Source organism: Lolium rigidum, chromosome 3, assembly GCF_022539505.1.
Source record: "Lolium rigidum isolate FL_2022 chromosome 3, APGP_CSIRO_Lrig_0.1, whole genome shotgun sequence".
NCBI classification, from domain to species: Eukaryota; Viridiplantae; Streptophyta; class Magnoliopsida; order Poales; family Poaceae; genus Lolium; species Lolium rigidum.
The window spans coordinates 396,173,579-396,188,219 of record NC_061510.1 but is presented as its reverse complement, the minus strand read 5'-3'; the positions used below and the strand labels follow the sequence as shown (position 1 = coordinate 396,188,219).

Genomic DNA, 14,641 nt, shown 5'->3' with positions numbered 1-14,641 from the left:
CGCCTGCGTCCGCTCCGACGAGCGATTCCGGACGCTCCGACTCCGCGCCGCCGCTTCGGCCAGCTCCCCTCCGTCCGGAATGACGCGTGCAAGACACGTGGGTAGGGGAGGTGGCCGATCCGGCGCCGGAAGGTCAACTCGGCGTCCGCCGGGTGCACGGGCGTCGCCGGAGCTCGCCATGCGTAGGCGCTCCAACGACGCGTGGAAGAGGGCCGGCCGGAAGTGGCAGGAGATGATGGCGTACCTCCAAGCGCGCGCGGAGGAGGCGCCGGAAGGAGAAGCGGAGGCGCCCCCCGCTGTCGCCGCGTGCAGCCCTCCTCTGCCGGCGCTGCCCCCGCACGGCGACGACGACGACGACCCCACCGGGACGCCTCTAGCATGCGGGAGCACCTCCGAGGCGGCGGTCGTCGAAGTGGCGGCGGTCGTCGTCGCCTAGGAAGACCGGCGAGAAAAAACCCTCCGCCGGCTACATTTAGCGCCCCGGTGACAGTATAGTCACTCCGGGGACTAATTCTAGTTTAATTTAGGTCCCTAGTTCGTAATGTACGTGCAATATGCATGTATTTTGCCTAGTATTGTACAAGTTATGAACGAAAGCTTCATCCGATGAAATCGAGTGCGATCGCAAAATTTGGTTTCCCGCGACGTTTGATTTCATCGAGTTTGGTTCACGTTTTCGGTTTCTGTTCTGCGCCATCGCTAAATCCGCAACCAAATTGTTTTTCGGGAGACTGAACTCGCTTTTTTCGGTTCCGACAAATAGGGGCTCTGTTAGAGTTGCTCTCAGTGGTGAAGGACGATAGGACGAACTCTAAAAAAAATGATGCAAATAAAAAAATAGTCCAGAGATATTAATGATATATATGATTCAAACACAATCATGTATACAATAAGAGTATAAACATATTTGATTATAAGTGGAACCTACAAACATACCAATAATGCTAGCTCAATAGCAAAGCTTTACATTTCTAAAAAAATCTTCTATAATTTTATGGATCGACACTTTTGAATATCTCTCTGTCGCTTCGCAACTCGGTCTTGATGATACTTGTCGCCGAGAAAATCGCTTTTCATTGTTGTCTTCGCCACCGTTAAAAGCAATGTTGAGGAAATCACTTATCGGTTTCAACTCGGTCGACCGGTGTTAATGAGCAAATCGGCTGACTAATCATTTAATCGGCCAACAAATGAGTTAATTGGTTAATCAGTGACCCACTGAGTAGTGATTAATCGGTCGACTAATCGATGGATCAGTCGACTGTTTTGAATGGTGGTTAAAGCAACGCCAACTCAATGGGGTGATAATTTCGCCGGTGAAACATGATGTGCCTTTCAAAAATGAAGAAATCTTTTAAGTCTCCAATTCTCCGTGTATTAATAATGAATAGCTCAAGCTCTTATCTTTTATACAGTTAGAGGTATGATAAATCTCTCAAAGAAAATCGATCTTATTCATATTGAACCTAGAAAATGAGTCTTGTTTTTGTTATGTATTCTTTGTTTTTGGTTTGAAGTTACTTTTGCGCAGTGTTCACTAAAACAAGCATAACTTTCTCACAGAAAATCCATTATCGATGTATAACCACTTAAATTATTCAAAAGAAACAAGTGCATCTCAATGTATTCACCAAAAATCAAGGTAGGGAAGCTATCATACCTTGCCCTAAGGGGAGCTTCGCCCCGGGTACACTTGCTAATGTTGACTGACTACTTTAATGACTACGCGTGTGCATGTAGCCTTGGTATTGTGACTCATATTAAAATTAATTGAAGTACCTTCATTGCTACAGGCATATGATTTGGTATCAATATTATTTTTCTTCAAGTGCCTTCGGAAATGTACAATGTTACGTTATAGAATTAAGAAGAATTTGAAGTTTCGGAAGATTTGCTCTTCTTTTAGACTTTATTTTACAATCGCTTGAGACAACTGATGTATCTCTCCTACATACTATTTGCCACTACAAATTTATATGCTATTTATTGTTAAGAAAAATGTTCTTTCAGATATTTGAAGGACCAAATTTAGAAGAGGATACAAGGTTGGAAGAAACGAATCACGTCGGCTGGCGGTGCAGAGTTTTTGATCAAATTGGTAGCATTGCTATCGCTACATACTCTATTGATTATTTCAAGTTGCCGTATGGTATTTTTCTTCACATTAATTCACTAATCAGGAGTTTTTGGTGGGAAAGTAAAGAAATTAAAATGAAACCGCATTGGTTCTCACGAGTGTTAGACTCTTGCATAACCCGGACTCATTGAGTGCAAGGGTTATCAGGTTGCAAGGGTTCTCACTTAGCTGTGCCATTTTGCTTCAAGACATTTGATTTAAATTTCTTATTTGCTGTGAATCCTCATTGGACCGAGGATGATATCAAATCTTCTATATTCTTCTGGATGTGGATATGAATAAAAGAGAATCTTTGGACCCGTGATGTTTCTGGTGTGCCACTATGTTGAGTGTAATATTTGTGAAATGGTGTTCCACAAGTATTATACCAATGACTTCACACTATAACATGGAGTGGTGTGCTTGATCACAGCATATATCTTGCTACGGAGCAAGGTAACATACTATTTAGTTTCGGCTTGAACTACCTAGAGAAACAAGGTTAGGAGACTCTCTAAGAAATTGCAGTCCATTTGTTTCCGGTTGCTACGGTGTTAACTTATTGTTTGAGTTGTTCGATGGGAAGTCTTTAATCTCTCTAGGATGAGTTTATATGCTAACTAACTAATATCGGTTTATTTGTTACCTGAATCCCACTATTAGTATATGTTTTCTATTTTTATTTACTTTGCCTTTTCGGTTTAGTCAAGGTCAAACTTTGTAATGTTTGATTATAGGAACAAATTTCAACATCTATAAAAAAGTATATAATATTAAATTGTACTTTATGATAATTCCAATACCATAGATTTATACTGTAGATGTTAATTTTAGAAAAAATAGTCAAATTTTACAATGTTTTACTTTGATAAAACCCAGAATGCCAAGTAATAATTAAAAATGGAGGAGCAACAAAATGATATTCCCACTGACATTAAATTCTTAGCTGATCACTCAAGTGATCGTAATACAATTTTCGAAAAACATCTATCTAGCAACATCACATTGTCTCCCTGGTATACTAAAATTCTAATCAACACTACGAGATCTATATGTGGACAGTAATCTGAATCATATCAAGTACTTGGTCAATTTTGCATCAAGGTCCATGTTTGTCAAAATTCACCCAGAAGAGAAGTTGTAGTAGTACAAAAGATAGGTTAAAAATATATGCTTACAGGTGAGAGATATATGGCATTGATCATGAACATCACCGCTGTTTTATTAAATACCCCCTCCTCGCCAAATATAGTGTATATAATTTTTGCAAAAATGTCAAACGATATAAAGTTTGACCAATAATGTGGAAACAAATTTATTAGTATCTAGAGTATCAAATCAATATCAGTAATTAGATTCATCGTGATGTATATTTTTGTAAGATATAAATTTTGTATTGTGCATACATACTTTTCTCGATAAACTTGGTAAAAATTGATGAAGTTTGTAACTTTTGAAAAAAAATGCAATATATTTATGGTAAGGAGAGTACTTGTAGAAATACTCAAACCTCATTAGTAGGTACTGTATGAGAATCCAATCACAAATTCCGTCCTTGGCGGTTTCCTAGTGTAACATCCGATTCCTATCCAAGTTCGATCTATATAGAAAAATATCCAACGAGTCCCCGCGCACCCTGTCTTGAAAACACGAGTCTTTGCCTGCGCCGCCGTACACACAAACCTCGCTGGGGAACGCCGAAGTTGAAGGAACTATGAGAACATAGGTCGCTTCGTTCCATTACATTGACTGATTGACCTCAATTGGCCGTTGAAGATGCGTGGCAGCAACATGATGGAGGAGGATATGCCTACGGAGGTCAACAAGACGATGACGAAGATCGGTTGCGGGGCGTCGCTTCCGTATGAGATGATCGTAGAGGTGCTCCAGTGGCTCCCCGTCAAATCCGTCTTCCGCTTCCGGGCCGTTTGCCGATCCTGGGCCGCGCTCCTCTCCTCCGACGAGTTCCACAGCCTCCACACGGCCGCAAGCCGAGCACCACCGAAGCTGGTCTACATCTCACCCACCGCCGGATTCGACTCCACCGCGGTGTACTCGTGCTCCTTCTCACCACCATCATCATCATCATCATCATCATCAGGCCGCCCCAGAGATCGGGGGAACCTGCTCTTCACCATTGACGGTGCCCGTGGCAACTGCTTGGAAGTAGTGACGCCCGCATCGTGCCATGGCCTCATCCTTCTGTACGACGCCGTCACCACGGCTTACTACATCTGCAACGCGGCCACGCGGGCAGCCACGCGGCTGCCGCTTTCAACTAACAACGCATCCAGGTCCACCACCGGGCTGGGGTTCGATGCCCGGACAAAGGAGTACAAGGTGGTGAGGCTCATCAATGGGTTGTGCTATCACAAGGTCGGCGTCAGGTGCGAGGTTTACATGGCCGGAAGTCGGTACGGCGATTGCTGGAGGCCGGTCGCCGGAGGAGTTCCCGCCGACTTGCGCCCGTTGGTATGCGCCGCTGTCATCAACGCATCAATGAACAAGTTACCGCCCGTGTTCGCCAACGGTTCCCTGCACTGGTTGCTGGATCCTACGAAACCGGGAGTTGCTGTCGTATCCTTCTCCATCACGGACGAAACCTTCGCGTGCATTCCGTCACCGCCCTTCTGGGTGCCAGGAGCATGCCCGGCCTCCAAACCTTGGTCAACAGCGGAGCACCTAGTGGAGATGGATGGCCAACTCTGTCTAGCCAGTGACCTTCGAAACAAAGACACTTTGGAGATCTGGCAACTGCGCGACTATAGCTCGGGGCACTGGTCGCTGAATCATCGAATCAGTTTATCTGGACCGTTGGAAAGACATCTAATTAAGCCACAATCTGCCAGAGTTATTGGCAATTGCGGGCCATCATCAGGGAGGAAAATTATCATTGTTACTTGCAACCACAAGATTGACAACAAGTTTGAGAAACAGGTTCACACCTATGACCCTAAATCTGAAGCTCTAGAGACCATCCTTTCGGTCGTGGAGACACACTCGTCTCCTCACTATCAGCGCCCTAGCTCAAGGTTCAGTCTCGTCGAAGAGACCCTTGCTCCAGTACATAAAACAGATGAAGAGATTGCCTCGTCGTCCGCCCTGGCTAAGGCGACCAGAGATATCCTACTCCGCCTCCCAGCTAAATCAGCACTGCGCTCCAAATTGGTCTGCAAGCAGTGGCTCAGATTGATTGAGAAACAAAACTTTATCGACTCATATTTTGAACATAAGAACATGCAGGATAAAATTAAAAGGCCAAAGGTCATGCTTGTGGGCAAGGGCACTGGACGATCGGGTTTCAGTTTTGCTCCATTGAATAGATGCCTCGGAGGGTCTCCTAGCCACGGTACATTGCTTGATAGAAAGGTGGTTTGCTCTAAGCCTTGCCATGGACTGAACCTGGTAAGCACCGAGACAGCGAACTATGTCTGCAACCCATGTACAGGTTTCCACACGTCCTACGCTAATGGGGGGCGGAATCTACTAGACCTAGCCTGGAGAATGCCAAGTGCAGAAGAGCATGCTTTCACTGTCGGCAACAAGAACGTTGGCTTGACTTTTGACCCTTTGATTCGTGACCATGTTGTGGTGGAGATCTTCTATGGCCTCAAGGACTTCGAGTCTCGTATGTATTCCTTGGATTGCGTATTACAGTGGTGCGGCTCCAGAAATATGGCTTGTTCGAACTACGTACCTCCTCTGCCTGTGAATGATATGCCGCCTGCCTATCTTGATGGGATGCTGTACTGGATGAGTGAACCAAGGCTGGGTGAGAGCCACGAATGGGCAGTTATCTCTTTCGACATCATTACAAAAATGTTCGATGTTATCCCTTGCCCTTCATGGTTTCGCACATGGCATAGCAGAAACCGTTGTCGTGCATTTGTGGTCGAGCTCGCCGGAGCGTTATGTGTTGTTCTAGCAGACCCGGTAGCAGACAGTCTGGATGTATGGAAGCTAGAGCACGGCCAATGGGGCAGAGCATACACAATTCACTTGAAAGAATATCCTGACTACTCCGTCAAGACAAATGTTGTGGTGCCATTAGCTGTTGACCCTGATGGTGGGAGGATCCTGCTCAACACAGCGAAGAAAATTGGTTTATATGATCCAGTGGAGCAAACAATTCAAGATTTGTATTCACTTGATCAGGTGCCGGTTGTCAGAAGTAAACCCCACAATAACGCAGTAGACATGCCTTCATCTTCGTCAGGGAATAGTTTGACATGCTCTAAAGATCAGCCAGGGGAGGTGACAAAAATAATGGATACTAGTAGTATGCCCTTCGTTCCCATGTTGTATGAGGAGAGCTTGGCATGTTACTCCCGTGTGGCCAAATTAAACTTTCTATGGTGATAGATTCTGAACGAACCTCCGTTTCTTCATAAATATGATCTATTTTATTAAATTTCTTGTGGTGGTACATTCTCAACTTCTCAAGGTAGCCTCCTTTCTTCATAAATATGTATTTATAAAAGCTTATTCTCGTGCAAATTCAAATGATTTGGCCATTTGCGTTGCTGGCGGTAGAGAAGGAGACATGAAGAAATAATGCCGGCGGAGGGGATCTACAACAAGACCGACAATATCGAAGAGCACAGAAGCAGGAAATCGAAGGGGATATAGAAGCCATACCTCAAGTGGCGGGCATGTTTTCGACGTTCATGAACAACAACTTTGTCCGCCGCACATCGGGCAACCTCCCGGTCCACAACGCTCCACATAGCTGTCTGAACCAGCTGCGGACACAACTCTCCCTTCGAATAGGATAGCGCGCGACTGCGGGGCAACACCACTCCCTTTGTCGCCGGGCGGCACCAACATCTCCCTCCCTCCCCCTCCCCCCCACTCTCTCGAGGCGGAGCAAAAGGGCAAGCAACCAGGACATGCAGAAATTCGAAAAGAAAGGCACGGCTGAAAAAAAACGTTGACTCAAAACAGCAAGCCCAGAAAAATGAGAGGAGAAACACCAAGATTCATGGAACAAAAGATAACAATCAGACGGACTAAAAATTAGTTGTTTTCCGGTGTGTGTTAGAGTTGCTCTAAGCAAAATCTCACTGACTGCAATTAATGTCAATGTATCTCTTGATGCAAGATATCCACAATAATTATTTCTCTAGCCAAGCAATTACCAATGTCATCTCCACTAACATTTATTAATAATAGTCTATCTTTGCATGCAAGCTATCAACCTCATCTATATGTTTTATCCACTTGTCTACCCACCTAATTTATCCATCACAATATATGCTAAAAAGTTACTATTTATCCACCGTCGGAAAAGTACTATCGAAAGAATTAAGTATTGTCCAAAAATCACCGCATCATAATTATTGTTGGGATTTACTGCTGAAGAATTGTATCGAAGTTTTACCATCAAAAAAATACTACTTCCTCCGACCCTAAATATTTGTCATAGATTTACGCAAAAGTTGAATCTGCAACAAGTTTTTAGGGTCAGAGGGACTTCTAAAAAATTACTTTAAAAAAAATTGCCGTTAGAGAATTACTATAGCAAGCTTGAATCTTAAAAACCTAAATTTGCTGCAGTATGTGTTAGAAAGCTCTCGTTCAAAAAGAAAGGATGTGTGCGCTAAAAGCTTGAAATACCGCACGCAAAACATGCAGGCACCGCCACGCCATGGACCGCTCCGGGAATCTTACGTTTGTCACTGTGTGTTCCACATTCCATTCGTCGCGCTGAAGGGTCCATTCGTTCCCGTACCGTGGGACGCAGAGAGGTTGTGTCGTTTCCCAGTATTGCCCCCTGACCTACCTGGTCGTACCACGCTAACAGCTACTGGAGTACTAGCAACGTGCTAGCTGCCGATCGAGACGTGGTAAGAGCATCTTCAACAGGGCGATGTACGACCGTTTGCTTTCGCGATCGGAAATACGTCTGCATCCTGCTCTAGTGGGCGACGTATCGTATCAGGGGCGTCCGCTCGCTTCCCCACGGCCCGCCTGGCAGCGATCCTGCCTCGATCGGGCTCGAATTAAAGCACATCAAACACGCCGATGGCAACCGCCTAAGTGGCAACCGCGCCGATCAACCCGCCAACCGCCGGAATGGAGCGCCGAACCACCACGAAAGAGCAACCGCAGGCCTCTTCGTTATACACGCCGCCATTAATCCCCGCAGAATATAACCCCTGCGCCTGCTTAATTCACGTCGAACCTTCTTCTTCTTCTTCTTCTTCGTCTTCTCCAACACCGGCTAGCCAAGCGCCATGAGCAACTCGTCCTTGCCGTTGGACTCGAAGAGCGAGGGCAAGCTGCTTGGATGGCTGCATTGGTGGGAAACGCATGCGATGCCCAGCGGCCCTGGCTCCACGCCGAGGAAGGTCGAGGAGGACGAAGGCGCGGTTGGCAGCAACGGCGAGGAGGGGGAGGAGGAGGAGGAGGACTCCGACGCCAAGTTCGCACGGCTGGAGGCGCTGGAGGCGGCGGAAGAGAAGGCGGCGGCAAGAAGGAGGCAAGGGCCCGGGCAAAGGCGCAGGCGCGGGCGCAGGCGACGCGTCACCAACGACGATGACGAAGACGCCAAGTCGTCCGACTGGAACTCCTCCACGGACGCGTCGTTCGGCAGTTCCTCTTCCGACGAGGAGGTGACAAGCAAAAGGTGCGTCCGTGAGGACGACGAGGCAGGGCCTTCTAACAAGAAGGCAAGAATTAGCTTATAGTTTCTTTGTTTTTAAATTTATTCTCTAGTTTGTATGTTAAATATGTTTGAACTTGTTCGATTCGAGTAATCAGTACTACTTTTTTCGCGTTTGAACTTGCTCTTTCAAAAATTGGGGACAACTTGCAACCGATTTACAAATTGACAAGTTCTTCAACAAAAAGGAAAAGAAGAAGCATGAACATAAAATATTGGGATGTCCAAAATGTGTCGGACCGCTGGGGTGGCCCCCGACGTAAATGGACAATTCGCCCCTCGCGGTCATTTTCGCATCCGCCAGGCGACGCAAACAAACGTCCACGAACAATTTAAACGTCTGAAATGCGCTACCCTTAATCGTGAAATATTCCGATTCCCGTCCAGCGTGGCCCCGGGATCTGGAGTTCTGGACCGGCCAGTACGCGGACACCATTTCCTCCTGCTTCATTCCTCCTCCATAAACGCGCGCAGGACCAGCATCTATTCCCATCCACACTTCAGGCATATACTTCAGTGAGCTTTTTTTAGAGAAAATATACTTCAGTGAGCTAGATATACTCCATTAATTCGAAGTTCGTATCATCACTAAATAGAAACAAACAATGGCTTTCGCGCTCAAGGCGTCCCCCGCCTCTCCATCGTCCTCGGCCGCGTACCCGGCCGGGCGGCGTAGTGCGGTGACGGTGGCCGCGTCGAGGAGGCTTCTTGTGGTCAGGGCGGCGATCCACCCGGCGGTGCCCATGGGAAGGCTTCTTCTCAGAGCGCCGCGCAAACGAGCCCTAACACTAACAGTGGCGCAGACTTTGTCCCGTGTTAAGGAGCAGGGCAAGGTACGCCCTATAATTGGCAGTTTGGCACCATGCTCATGCGTGCGTACCGTGCAAACGCCAAGCTCGATCAATTGATGTTTCAAGTTTGACGCATTTGATGCAGACGGCCCTCATCCCGTACATCACCGCCGGCGACCCGGATCTGGCGACCACGGCGGAGGCACTGAGGCTCCTCGACAACGTCGGCGCTGACGTCATAGAGCTCGGCATGCCATCCCCGGACCCCTCTGCCGACGGGCCGGTCATTAAGGCCTCCGCGCAGCGGGCGCTGGCGGCCGGGGCGACGGCGGACGCAGTGATGGCCATGCTCAAGGAGGTGACGCCGGACCTTTCCTGCCCCGTGGTCCTCTTCTCCTACTTCGACCCCATCGTGCGGCTAGGGACGGCGAGCTTCGCCGCCGCGGCCAAAGATGCGGGTGTCAAAGGTGAACTACTCTAATTAATCTCACGGCTAGTATACTCAAGTAAGAGTAGTATCATAATTAAGAGTAATTAAAATTATCTCGCGGGTCATTATTGTCACTGCATCATCGTTTGAGCATCGTGTACATGAACACGATCGAACAGTAAGTCAAGTGTAAGGGCATCTCCAACCGGGCGACCCAAACGGACGCGCTGGGCCGTCCGTTTTGGGCCGTTTGCGTGCCCGCCCGGACACGCGGACAGCGCCCCGCGTCCGCGTGTCCGTTTGGGTCGCACGCGGCGCCCAACGCGGCGACCCAAAGAGACGCCACGTGGTTCGTCTTCGCTGCGCCGGCTGCGCCATGGCGAGGCCTCGACGGGACAGCCATGGCGGGAGGTGGAACGCGCGGGAAAGATCCCGCGCGCACCAAGGTTCCCGCGCGCGCGAAAACGCCATTGGCGCGCGCTCGCGCCCAAGTTTCCCGCCAGACCGCCGGCTATAAAAGACGGCGGCGGTCTCACCCAGACCGCATCACCGTTCTCTTCCCCTCCACCTTCTCCGGCGCCATCGCCGCGGAGGACCTCGCGCTGGCGAACATCAACGCCGCCATCGAGGAGCGTCTCGCCGACCTCACGCGCGTGACGAAGGAGCACGAGGGCATCTGGCGGGCCGGCCGCCGCCGCTTAGGCGACCTCCTCGGCAAGAAGAACGAGGCTGCTCGCTATGCGAGCAGCCCGTGACCTCATCCGGATGCCGTCGCCCGAGCGGCGCGCCGGGAGGATGCTCGCGTCGGCGGAGCGCGGCCGGCAAGAGCGCATGCGCCGGCGGCAGGGCAACCACGAGGCCCGAAAGCCGGCCGCGTCCGCCCGGAGGCGCGCACCGCCGTGGAACGCGCCGCCCTGCAGGAGCTTGAGCTATGCGGGAAGCGGATGGTTCCGCCTCGGAGGCGGAGCGCGAGCGCGCCCGAGCTGCGCTGGCGGAAAGGAGGAGGATGATGCCCTCCGTCCAAGCTGCCGAGGCCCGCGAAGCCGCCCGCGCCGCCGCCGACGCCCGCGCCGCCGCCGACGCGCCACCCAGCCCGTAGAAAGCTGGAGTGGAATCCTCACGCGTACCGGCCGCCCGCGTCGAGTGAAATCCACGGCCCGACGGCGAGCCGGCGAGGAGTCGCCGGCGAGGCCGCCGGCCCCGTACGTATAGGATAGAAGTAGTAGCTAAAAAAAATGTAATGAGTTCTCTATTTAATGAAATATATTACTTATGCCTATGACACGCGGGCCAGGGGCGGACAGCGGGCGGACGCGAGCGACCAGCCTTTCGCGTCCGCGGCCACGCAAACCCGGCCAAGATTTGGGCCGGGTTTGCGTCGTCCCGGACGCCGCGGGCATCCGTTTTAGGGATGGGTCCGCGCGCTGGGCCGGGTTTTTGTCCGGCTGGACCCATCCGGACGCGCGGGCGCGGGATGGGTCGCCCGGTTGGAGATGCCCTAAGCAACCTACGACTGTATGCTGCAGAGTATCAGTTTGGATATAGCTGCCGGTCCATTTGATGTTGCCACTTGACAGAGAGACGTTCTATGTTAGCTCTCGCGTGACTTTTAAATGTAATATTAATCAGTAGTCCAGTTCCACATGGAAAGCTGTCAAGCTGTGATTATGTTTTTTTTTTACATAAAGGAGCAACAGCCCCAGCCTCTGCATTAATTGATGCACACGATCTTTTATTAAAACTGTAAAGTATCAAGTATCAAGTATCAAGTACGGTAGACATAGGGAAAAAAATACAATCACAGATCCGACTTGGTTGCCACATAAATCAACCAATCGAACAACAAACATCTAAATAGGCTAGCCATACTCTATCCTATTATTGTGTCGCCACCCAATAGCTCGGTAATAGAAATCCTGAGTAACCGCCAGCAGTCTGTTGCAGCCACTATCCATATCCTTGCACTGATCCTCCGGTAGCAGGAAAGCCCATAACTGTATCCAATGCACAGCTCGATGAATTACCTGCAAAAAGTTAGTACCCTTTTGATTATAAAAAATCATATCATTTCTAGTGTTCCATATTGTCCAGCATATAGCAGATATACCAATTCGAATTTTCTTTTTATCTTTCTTCGGAACTCCATACAACCAGTTCCCAAACATATTATGTTTATCTCCAAGTTATGATTATGTTTATCTCCAAGTTTTAAATAGCCGGCTATAACCCCGCTATAGCTTTTGAGGAGCCCTCTCGCTAAGCTATGACATTTATAGGCTAAACGAGAAAAAACAAATAATATCCCACTATAGCTCTATTTAGCCCCTAATTAACCTCTAATTTAGCCGCTAATTTTCTCTCTGAATTTCTCTTCTCATCTACTTTTAATTCATGTTTTTAAATTCAATTCAACCTAATTTAATAAAACTTGCAAGTTGAATAGTCAAATATTTGTCTGCGTTAAATAGTTGAATAAGTTGTAGCTCGAATCATGTTTGAGTCATAATTTTTTCTTTTAGTTTGGCAAGATGTAATTGAAAAAAGGCTAAATGGATTAGCTCACCTAGAGCCTTTCTTAGCTTCTAAAATATCGCAGCTAAATGAAATAGCCCACCATTTTAAAATATGGTTCATCTGTAATATAGTAATTCTTCTAACCACTTTGATAATATAGTGTTGTTATTGATTCAGACAGTTACATGTGTTACAGGTCTTATCATACCTGATCTTCCGTACGACAACATACATGCTTTTAGGATAGAAGCCATCAAGAACAGTCTAGAGTTGGTATATACACGCCCCTTCGATGTCAATATATGTGATTCTAAGAAAACTTAGAATTTGAAGTACAACCATTAATTTTTTTCCATTAATGGTCATATATATAGATCCTCCTTACAACACCAGCTACAACAGCAGAGAGGATGAGAGAGATCACGAAAGCTTCCCAGGGGTTTGTTTACCTTGTAAGTGCAGAATCCATGGGTTTTTTTTGGTTATCTGATCAAGATCACATGTTATGATTTCTTGTCCCGTAATGAATCACATTATGCAGGTAAGTGTTGTTGGAGTTACGGGAGCCCGTGCTACCGTAAACCCGCATGTCAAGGATCTTCTTAAGGAGATTAGGAAGGTTTGTATATACCGAACTTTAAAATCATCCACTTCTTATTTTTTTACCGGGAACAAATGTCATGATCAATTTATCATCAGTCACATCTCGTTTTTTTGTATGCAGGTCAGTGACAAAGCAGTGGCAGTCGGCTTTGGAATATCGACCCCGGAACATGTTAGCCAGGTAAAATCCATGCATGTACCATGAGGGTTCACCCCACACTTTTAATCATGATTGTAAAATCTCAACAACATAATTCAATTACTGACTTTTAATCCTAAAATGATGCAGATTGTAGAGTGGGGTGCAGATGGAGTGATTATTGGTAGTGCAATGGTGAAACAATTGGGTGAAGCACAATCACCAACACAAGGGTTGAAGAGGCTAGAAGTATATGCCAGGAGTTTGAAAGATGCACTTCCATGTTAAATAATGTAAAAGTTCAGTAGTTAGACTAGCTGTGAGCCATCATGGTGCTCAAAATTTCAATAGGTATACACGGAGAAGCTACTTTTTTTTAAAGGCGCAGGAGCTCTATCTTTTAATTGATTAGGAAGGAGTAAACAAGGCCTAGGTCTAAAGGGAAAACAAATAGAGGGCAACACGCCCCCAGCAGCACCACACGCCACATGAGCGCTAACAAGAAGCTCCTCCTACCTGAAGCTCCAGAATGTGGTGTCTAAGGCACTATTTAGGCAAACACGCCCCAGCAGCTCCACACGCTACATGAGCGCTAACAGGAAGCTCCTCCTACTTGAAGCTCCAGAGAAGGGGGTGTCTAAGCCACTTAATTACATTTCAACAACAATGTAATATTTCTCACACAACTACTATTGGCATAACCTGGACACTATGACCTTAACCAACTAAAACCTAAGCATTATTGCAATTTTGTCCAACATAAAAAAATATGAAAATATTCTACTCGAAATATAACAAACAACATGAGTTATAGAAACCAAAAAAAAATCTTTACAATTTTCATGTTTAGCCCAAAATTTAATTCGAAGATTAAAAAGCCTGGAGTTAAAAAGAAGATCTATGTGTGTAGGAACATCACCGTCTGATCGGTGTTGGCATGTCAACGACCAGAAGGTCATCGCCAAAACCACCACAACAGCATCATCACCATCACCACCAAGCCATCACCAGAAAGATCACACACCATAACACCACCAAGGCACCAACATCGATGCAATAGCAGGCCGAAGGAGGACACAGGTTGCAGTCTTGTACTGCCATCCCGCCTGGAGATTTCGACCAGGAGCTCGAGGAGAAGTAGGATAGGAGGTAGTGGTTGAGGTTAGATACTCCAAGAAGGATCAACTATAGGCATGGGAGCCGCGCCGGTGAACCCAAGTCGTACAACTAGGGTTAGCCGTGGGCGAGATTTCATGTAGGAGGGCGATCAGATCTGGTGGGAGAGGCGCCATGCAATGAGTTCAAGCAGGGCATTGAGGAGGAAGTGAGATCCTTAAGTGGGAGTAGCGGTGGAAGAGGCTAGTGATGATCGAAACCACCAACA

At 47.5% G+C, this 14,641-nt stretch overlaps 2 protein-coding genes across 2 annotated transcripts; both read left to right on the top strand.

Moving 5' to 3' along the window:
- The first annotated feature begins 3,892 nt into the window (after nt 1-3,892).
- Nucleotides 3,893-6,475, top strand: LOC124697707. Its single transcript, XM_047230251.1, has one exon. It carries the CDS (start codon nt 3,893-3,895, stop codon nt 6,473-6,475), a length of 2,583 nt encoding a protein of 860 aa, XP_047086207.1.
- Nucleotides 6,476-9,297: 2,822 nt separating this feature from the next.
- Nucleotides 9,298-13,769, top strand: LOC124700850 (tryptophan synthase alpha chain-like). The gene is made up of 7 exons (XM_047232913.1): nt 9,298-9,613; nt 9,717-10,038; nt 12,712-12,788; nt 12,890-12,967; nt 13,057-13,134; nt 13,240-13,299; nt 13,408-13,769. The coding sequence occupies exons 1-7, from the start codon at nt 9,386-9,388 to the stop codon at nt 13,543-13,545; spliced, it is 981 nt and encodes a 326-aa protein (XP_047088869.1). The 5' UTR covers nt 9,298-9,385; the 3' UTR covers nt 13,546-13,769.
- The last annotated feature ends 872 nt before the right edge of the window (nt 13,770-14,641 follow it).